The sequence below is a fragment of the Electrona antarctica genome (genome assembly GCF_951216825.1).
Source record: "Electrona antarctica genome assembly, chromosome: 8".
Classification (NCBI taxonomy): Eukaryota; Metazoa; Chordata; class Actinopteri; order Myctophiformes; family Myctophidae; genus Electrona; species Electrona antarctica.
Window position 1 is genome coordinate 19,765,747 of NC_136789.1, and position 9,903 is coordinate 19,775,649.

Below are 9,903 nucleotides of genomic sequence, written 5' to 3' on the forward strand. Positions count from 1 at the left end.
CATCTGTCTCTCTGTGTCCCTTTATTCCTATATAATTGGAGTTCTGTGTCAGGCATGCCCAAATATGGAGTGTTGTGATGTCAGAACAGGCCAGCTCCATACAGTATATGGAGCCTGGGCAGGGGCCCTGTCCAGAGCCCGGGCAGAGGCCTTTTGTGGCGGTTCTAGACAACCGTGGGTCCGACCGACTTGACACATGCGTTCCACTCCCTGTGGGAGTGTGGAACACGTGTGTCGAATTTGAAGTCGGTGGGGCGAATGGTTCTTAGTTACGTGGATTACAGCCGTACACAAGACAGACGTACAGAGACATGGTGCATTTATAGATAGATATTTTGACAAACATATTCAACGTTTTTTGATTATATTTCTGTTGAGCTGAAAGTCATTTTCATACAAAGTTGATTTTCTTTGTCATTGTGATGAAATGGGCATTGTCAGTTTTACTCTTCTTTTATGGTGATTTTCTTTCTTTATCTACTTCCATTACCGTGTAACGTTATAGCACTCCCATGTATTAAAAATACATTGCTGATCAAGTGTTAGATTTAGATGATGGTTGTCTATGGTTCTATGTGCTTTGTATGGGGTCTATTACAACGCTTATTTTTAAATTTGTTAACGAATATTCTGCAGGGCAAAATTAATTGCTTGGGCCCCAGTTATCCCTTCAGTAACCGGTGCACCTGGAACTGTCGGATTTGTGCACAGGGCAATACATAGTCCACCATCTATTGTTGATCACCTATTTTGTATCAAAAGATCATCAATTCAACTTAAGCGTCTCGTGAAACTTGTTTAGAATTTCTTCATAGGAGTCCTTTCCAGAGGAGTCCTTTCCAGAGGAGTCTTTTCTAAGGAATGGAACCTGCTCTACAACATAACGCACACCGCTCTCCAAAGTGCGATAATATCTTCTTAGCTCCTCCTTCTCCATCTTCAGCCTTTTCTCCTGTGTCTCTCGCTCTTGCTCGGACTCTTTCAGCTTTCTCTCATACTTGGAGACGAGGGTTTGCGTTTCCTGTTCCAGTTTCTTCTTGTACAAGACTTTGAGTTGTGCCTCTCTCTCATCCAGCATCTTGACCGTTTCAAGGTAGGTGGGGTTGGAGTAGTATTGCCCTTCATTTGCACTGACCATCTCCTTCACCTTCTCCAGTAGCTGCAGTACCTGCTCCCGTTGGCTGGCGTTAGCATTGTTGAAAACATGATACCTGTTTCCCATCTTGGTGAGGATGTCCTTGAGGTCCGCTCCAGCCTCTTCCAGACATTGTTCAATGCCACCGTCCGTCTTGTCAACCTCGTCGCCGTGGGTGAAGAGCATCATGGTGTACCTCCAGCAGTCTTCCCCGAAGATCTTCTCCACCTTCTTCACGGCTTCTCGCTCCTCTGCAGTGAAAGTCCCCGCCTTGACCACGATGAGGATGGCATGAGGGCCCGGGGCTGACATGTTGATGCACTTGGAGATCTCCCTCTCGATGGTCTCCATCGGGAGGAAGGTGTCAAAGAGGCCTGGCGTGTCAACAAGTGTCACCTCATAGCCGTACACCCCTCCTGCTTGCTTGGAGCATTCTCTGGTTACTGAGGAGTCACATATAACATCCACATTATACAACAATCTAATATTATATTAAATCTATCTATATCTGTTCTTTTATTTTTATACCCATTTTATTCATATTAATATTACTATTTTACTATCCGCGCCGTGATTCTTTTCCACCTTAAAACATGATCATCAGGTATTATTATAATATAAGGAGGAAGGGTTTTTTTTCAAAAAAGTGTGGTTTGACTGTCAACCTCCAGGAGGAAACCCTAAATACAAAGGGCACACATCATTGCACATAACAATCACACGAAGGGGTCTAATGAAGTACTGTCACCTCATAAACACGTGAAAAACTGAAAAAAATCTACAAAAATCATGTCACTCTATCTTTAATTGATAATTATTTGGAAAATGTGTTTCTGTCTTTCTTTGTCTCACACAAGCACCTACGACATGTGGTTGCTATTATAATTTATCTCCGTAATCTCAGTTCAACAATGAAGACGGAGGACAGGACCAGGGAGAAGAATTACTGGGGAAGACGGGAAGTCCAGCCACCTCAGTAAGGCTCCCCTTCTAAAAACCTTTGTATTTGTGTGATCTTTCTTTATATACTGTGTGTGTGTGTGTGTGTGTGTGTGTGTGTGTGTGTGTGTGTGTGTGTGTGTGTGTGTGTGTGTGTGTGTGTGTGTGTGTGTGTGTGTGTGTGTGTGTGTGTGTGTGTGTGTGTGTGTGTGTGTTGTGTGTAATATATCAACGGTGCAACCGGTGCAGCCTCTTGGGGGGCTGGGCCCCCCAAGAGGCTACTCTGTCGCAGGAAGAGTAACACCAAGGATTCGTCTGTGATGTCACTGACTGACTGGTTTATAAACAGCTTCAAGTCCATACTACTTCGTGTTGCATAACAGTGACATCACTGTCCACTCTAGCTACTCTCGTAGATGTATTTATCGATTCTAAATACATCTACGAGAGTCTAAATCTTAGTCCGCTATGTCCACTCCTTGGTATCTTTACCACAGCCTTGTTTCAACGTGTGTTACTGTGTTCATGCAGCTCAGCAGCACAACAAAGCTCAGCTATTATTAGTATTAGTATTTTGTCACGTTCCGTCGTCGCCGTGCGAATGAAACATTATTATTATGTCAGCATTAAAGTACAACTATCAGAAGATGTAACCCAGGTAAAGTAATCTGTCACTCTGCAAGTTTAACTAAAGTTTTTTCCATCTGTCCAAAGTCATTTCTGACTCATAGTCTAGACAGACATTACAGATACATACAGATTGATTGAAAGTGAAACATACAAATTGATGTAAACATACATACAGATTGATTGAAAACAGATCGCTTAGGTACAGTTGAAAGACGCGTTTGGTACAATGAAACGAGACGCACCGTGGCACGCGTGCGTGCGCGCGCGTGTGTGTGCATGTGCATTGTGTGTTAGATTGTACCTGAGCGCTGACTGACAGCTGATTTGAAAGCATCAGTCCCTAGTATTGTGTTTCCACAGGAGCTCTTTCCTGATCCTGTCTTCCCCACCAACACCAGCCTGACTGCAGAAACCCAGAAAACATTCAGAATAGAATAATACATTAATTAATACAGCTGGCAGAAAACAGCAGGTGCATTTTCAAAGTGTATAAGACAGCAGACAAATTTACCAGCCTTTAGTAAAACCGTTTGTAATTGTAACAAATGACAACTATTATAAATAATAAATGATCTAATGGAAGATCATGTTAGCATCACAAATGTTTCATTCATTCTGCAGCGTGATTCACGCTGCAGAATGAATGAAACATTTTTTTTACTTAGTCTGTGTAGAGTAGATTGTTTTGGTTTTGGTTCCAGTCAATCAATTTGTCAAAATAGGATTTACACTATATTACAGTTAAATACACACAGTACTATAGCTATCCAGTCATAATTAAAGACTCTCCTAATGTCTATAACCTGAAAGCCCATCTCATGTATCTTATCTCCGGTTCTCATGTTTTTAAATTTTGTATTTAATATCAACATTCACATAGCACCCTAGGAAATGATGTATGAATTGAAGCTCATATTATTGAGGCCGGGGCTCTAGTGAGTCTAGTCCCTCCTCCAATTGTGTCCTCGGCCAGGAGGCGAACCCGTGACCTCGTATCAACAAGCCGCATACGTTACCAATCGGCTAAAGAGCCCGATTGGCCTGATAGGCTTGAGTAATGGTTGAGACGAAGCAGTGAAAGGTCCTGAAAGATACCTAACGTCAGTCTTACCCAATACCCAATCTTTATGTTTTATGAACACAAGGCTGCCGTACTTAAACTTAATATACTGAAAGAAGTTTATAATTTTATTGTATTTATAATGTATTAAAAATACAATCTACAAATATATTTACTTAAAATATGCTAAGAATGCATTTAAAAAAATACAATCTACAAATATATTTTTAATTATTATAATTAAAGTACATCTTACAATAAATGCATGTTCAGGATAACTAGCTATGAATATATTGATAAAGTACTTAAAATAATAATAATAATAATTCAAAATATATTTGTAATTATATGTATTTAAGTTAACTAAAAATATAAAATGAATGCACTTAGAAATATATTTCTCATTTAGTACACTTATCACAAATGTGCTAAATTACAAATTATTTTATGTTCACTTATATTATATTTAGCAAAAAATATAATTACAATGCATTCTCAATGTAATAATTACTATTGTACTAAATATGAATTGGAAAAAGATGTACTATTAATATGATCCGAAGTACAAGTTTACCTTAACATACTTTCTGTGCTAAAAGTGTACTTTTTTATATATATTTTTTCGCCTGGGAAGGTATATGAGAAGAACAGTACTCTGTAGTCACAGTGCAAGCAATGCACGATCAAGATAAATATAAATGTAACTATATATAACTATATATGTGTGTGTGTGTGTGTGTGTGTGTGTGTGTGTGTGTGTGTGTGTGTGTGTGTGTGTGTGTGTGTGTGTGTGTGTGTGTGTGTGTGTGTGTGTGTGTGTGTGTGTGTGTGTGCATATGTGCATACAGTATACACACCCACACGCCCTAACATGCTAGTATAAGCATGCTAGGACACATGCTAGTATAAGCATGCTAGGACACATGCTAGTATAAGCATGTGTCCTAGTATAGGCCTATATAGTGGGACACTCTCTGTCCAGCTCAAATCTAGAATAGCTAAAATGGAAAAAAACAGCCATGAAGGTAATTGGTAGGAAAGATTCTCCATCTCTTCACACAATCTTTGAGAAAACGGTGCTCAGTCTGTCAAATAGAGTGTTGTCTGATCCTTCACATATATTATCTTCAGAGTAAAATGAGCTGTTACCCTCTGGTAGACGTTACAGAGCATGCCGTTGCAAGAGCAACCGCTTCAAACTTTATTTCCTTCCCACTTTATTTCCTTCACTTCAATTGTTCTACTGAACAACAGCCACATAGTTCATAGCTCTGTGGGAATGGACTTCTGGACCTTCGTCTGTTATTTATTGTTCTTACCTTGTGATACTATAGCCTACCTTGTGAATACTTTTGTACTTTTTATATTCATATACCTTCTCCGATTGCAATTTTGCACTGATCTCTTGTGATACTATAGCCTATTGTACAATGCTGCTATTGTGTATTGTTTGTCTGTGTTTTAAAAACGTTGATGTACTACTACACTTTTGCCCAAGACAAATGTCCCCCTGTGGGACAATAAAGTATATCTCATATCATCTCATTAGTATAAAAGCCCCCACTCACAATGAAGGGGAGTGTCTATACTCGTTCTTCTTCTTGGCTCTGTTTGAGAGAGAGAGAGAGAGAGAGAGGGCGAAATAAATCTGAGTAAAAGTGCCATCATATAGGCTATATACCATACATAAACATTTTTGAGCCGTTTCAGGTATTTCAATTTGCACTATTTTTTGAGGGGCGCTATGTCCAGCTTTGAGGGTGTGACTCTGAACACAAACATATTGTGTCCTACACAAACATTAAATGCCATTGGCAATGAATGGCCATGCTTTGAGTGTTTAAACACAAACATTGAGTAAACACAAACATTGAAGACGAATTAAGGTGAGGACAAAATTCTAATTGACCGGAATGAGATGATGTTTTTTTGATTGATTGATTGATTGATTGATTGAAGTATTTATTAACGTACAGTATGCAGAATAGGTAGGCCTACATTTCAAAAGCACAACTCAATACAAAAACTGTTACTGTGGACGACACCATAAAGCATTACACTTGTTTACCATTTTCAATTCATGTTGTAGGCCTGGCTTATGGTGATTAGAGGGTAGGCTAACAGTTACGGTCGCCCCTTTTCCATCTCGCCCCACTACTCTACCTAGCTGTAAATAACAAATAATTCATATTGGTGATTATATAAAGGTATTATCGTATTAATGTATTGTTTGTTAAGTTAACTCTGTATATCCACGGGCATAATAGCATGATGATGCCATTACAAAACATGGGCTACATGGAAGAAATGTGTTTAATAAAATAAAATTATTACTGCTAGAAGGTCCTAAATTAACTTAATTAAGCAGTCAACGTCTCTGTGTCATGTTATTCTTTCTTAATTTTACAGAGTAGGCTATAGAGACTACTATACAATCAAATAAATCTGTATACAAGATCATTTCAGATTTCAGAGAGGGAAGGAAATACTAAATGAACTGTTAACGACATTAAAAAATATCGCGGGGCGAGTTGGTAAAGGGGCGAGTCGTTTAGAGCGGCCTCGCGATCGCTTACATTGGTGTGATTTTTATATTAACTGAGAGTCGAGACAAGTTAAACATAATCTGTCCCTGAACAATATAGCCACTCAAAATGACTAGAATAATTAGTTAGGGAAGCTGCATGGAAAACAAGTGGGATACATCTTCGGAAGACGGAAACAAACTATAGGCCTACCGGTATGTAAAAACAATAATAATAAAATAGAAACTTACTAAATCCAGTTTTAGACGCCATTTCACCAACGCACAGAAATTGTATACATGACCCTCCTCGGAATGTGTGAGACAAAGGTAACAAGACAACTCACCCTTTTTGCACCTCCAAGTGAGTTGTCCGGACATCTCACTCCGAAAGTCCGGACAACTCACCAGACATCTCACCTTCACTTTCGGGGGTGAGCTGTCTTCACTTTCGGGCACTTTCGGGGTGAGTTGTCTTCACTTTCGGGGTGAGTTGTCTGACTGAATATGTATAGCCTACCCTTTAAGCTCTTTTATATACTTTACTGAATATTTCCCATTTATCCTTAATATAATCTAGATTCATTCAACCTTATCTTCCTGAATTACGGCATAGACCCACTGTTCTTGATTTCTCTCTCTCTCTCTCTCTCTCTCTGTGTGTGTGTGTGTGTGTGTGTGTGTGTGTGTGTGTGTTAAACTTCTGAAGAAATGTGTAAAACTGTGTTGGCAACTTGGCCATAGAACTGTGTTCGTTGGGAGTGCAGTCTAATTAGTAACTTTGTACAGCTGTGAGACTCTGCCTTTGAAGCGCAAACATAGAGAGAGTGAGAGAGAGACGCTCTACTCCTTACTTACAACAGTGTTTCATCAGATTTTTACTGTTAAATAAATAAATAATTAGCGCGTGGCTGCGCACGTTTGTAGGAACCGATCCGAAATTGAATTACTGTAATGGGTGCCACGGAAAGTACAGACAACTCACCCCACAATGTCAGAAAGTGAAGACAACTCACCGGGGTGAGTTGTCCGGACTTTCGGGGTGAGCTGTCCGTCCTTTCCCTTTACCAACTCGCCCAACTTGCCCCAGCGGAAAGTACAGACAACTCACCCCGCCATGTCAGAAAGTGAAGACAACTCACCGGGGTGAGTTAACTTGTCCAGTATTCGAGACAAACCTCGCGTCACCAGGCTTTATCATTATAGTGCGTTAGCTTAGGGCCATATTTTAGAGGAATGTGGACACGGCTGACAAAAGCACCAATTATTTTCCACATGCTCTCCATAACCATACATTTCATTTTGGAAGGGGAGCCACGTCATCAAGATGGCAGAAGACGGCCATCTTGGCGCTGAAAGATACCATGTAATATCCATAAGTGCCAATATCTCGGCTTCCAGGCCACTTAGGTCAATCTTGGTGTCAAAATATATGTTTTTGGGGTCAAGGAATTCAATTAAGCCATCAGGAATATCAATAAGTGACTATGTCTGCCAAGATTTGAACATTTGGTTAATTCTGCCAATTATTATTCAATTATTCGCTGCAGATTTGAAAATGTACTTCTAAGCACAGAGGACAAAAGCACCAAAATCTTTTCCCACATGTTCTCCATCACCATAACTTTAATTATTTTGGTAGGAGCCAAGTCATCAAGATGGTGGAAGGAGGCCATTTTGGATTTCAAAGATGGCTACCATGTAATGTATAAGCGCCGATGGCTTTCAAGCCACTTAGGTCAATCCTGGTGTCAAGATTATAAATTTTTCTGCGTCAAGGAATGCATTTAATGAGAAGGCCACCAGAAATAAACATGTTTATTCTAGCAATTAATTTACAAAATGTTCATATTGGTTAGCATGGCACATGGATAACACGCATGAAGTGAATTGAAGTTTATTTTCTTCACTTTCTAGGATAACAACACATACAAATTTATCACATTGACAACTGCAAAGATCTGTGTAATTCCAGTGTGCCTAATTGCATGAGCACTTTGCACCAAAATCACTTGTCCAGTTTAATGCAGGCTTTTGACACCATCAGTAGAATTCTCCACACAGGAAGCCAGACCTGGTTGTCAACATCCAATGTCCACCTTCTGGACTGGGTGTCCGCAGCTGGGTCAGTTCAGACGAGGCCCACATTCAGACTGGTAGGCAACTCACTCACTTCACATGCTGCAGGAGTTGAGATGGTGGAATGTGTTCCAAAAAAGGTGGAGAGGCTTATTGTCAGTATCAGCTGAGAATATGGGAGTTTATCCCTGTTACAATGCACTAGACCCCTCAGATATGGATTGCTGACGTGGTGCCACACATAGCATCAACTCCCAGTACTAACTGCACAATTTACGACACCCAGCCTGTGCTACGGTACTCAAGTTGATGGTGCCCAGGATCAAACACATGACCTTGTGGTCGAAAGGCAAGAGCTCTACTGACTGAGCAGAATCCTGCAGAATGCTGATGTGTCACAGCCTGTATAAAAGTGAAATATGGGAAGTTAAGTAGACTTTGCTCATAGCATGGAAGATAGTATTCACTGAACCCTACATTTCCTCCAATAGTCAGTGCTAGTTTGCCACCATTGGTGTGGGAACTTGGAAATGATGACGCTGGCGTTGACTGCTCGCTGCTTCACCTCCCAATGTATGAATGAGTGGACCATTGTAAGCACTCAAATATGCATAGAAAAGCACTATGAATATGCAATTGATTGTTATTATTAGGTCTCCTGCTCAAACTGTATAGGAGTTGTCCTTGTGCGGGCCATCCACTTATTGAATGCTGAGGGATTCTTGGTCAGTTCCACTGCACCTCAAGAACCCTTCACCAGATCACTATTCTGCTGCAGCCTATCTCATTTTTTATTTTTTTAATACATTTAGAATAGCCAATTATTTTACCCCCCTTTCTCCCCAATTAAATTGTTATGCCAATTCATTCCTCCCCATACACATTTTTGTGTTGTCACTGCTGTTGTATCCTATACCGACTCCTATTCTACTGACTCACCTGCCAGTGAGGAGCCCCCACCGGGAGGACGTTGGGCCTTCATCCTACTCTTTCCACCCAACACTGCCGCCCTCAGGCCGTAGGAGTATGTGCTGCAGCCTTTCTTATCACAGTCTCCACATATGCTACTCTGTCAAAGTTCTGCAGTAGTTACATGCAGCTTGCTGGAGCAAACCAAGTGAAGGCTACAATTGGAGGGGGTTCAACACTTGCTTCCTGATGTAATTCAGTAATTCATTTGAAAATTAATAGGAAATAAGAGTCAGATCTGTCAAGTTTAATGAAAATCATACCAATATGTTGTGCATATCAAGCCGAGGCATACAAAGTTGTAGATATATTGCCAGAATTAACCAAATGTTCAAATCTTGATATTCCAAATTGCTTTATTGAATTCCTTGACCCCCAAAAACATACAAATTTGGACACCAAGCTTGACCTTCTAAGTGGCTTGGAAGCCGAGATATTGACACTTATGACAGTTACATGGCGGCCATCTTTGAACCCTGTTGCGAAGGCTTTCACTTAGAGTTCCATATATGGGATAACCCATAGTCCCATATATGGAGACAACAGCGCTATCCAGCGCTGACATCA

General features: G+C 40.3%; 1 protein-coding gene across 1 annotated transcript; it reads right to left on the reverse strand.

The window, feature by feature from the left end:
- Positions 1 to 766: 766 nt before the first annotated feature.
- Positions 767 to 6,585, reverse strand: LOC306928652 (GTPase IMAP family member 9-like; the record flags this gene model as incomplete). Its single annotated transcript, XM_079508922.1, has 4 exons — positions 6,541 to 6,585; positions 5,333 to 5,371; positions 3,006 to 3,107; positions 767 to 1,578 (listed from the first exon to the last, which is right to left on the reverse strand). Exons 1-4 carry the CDS (start codon positions 6,560 to 6,562, stop codon positions 767 to 769), a joined length of 975 nt encoding a protein of 324 aa, XP_079365048.1. The 5' UTR covers positions 6,563 to 6,585.
- Between the last annotated feature and the right edge of the window lie 3,318 nt (positions 6,586 to 9,903).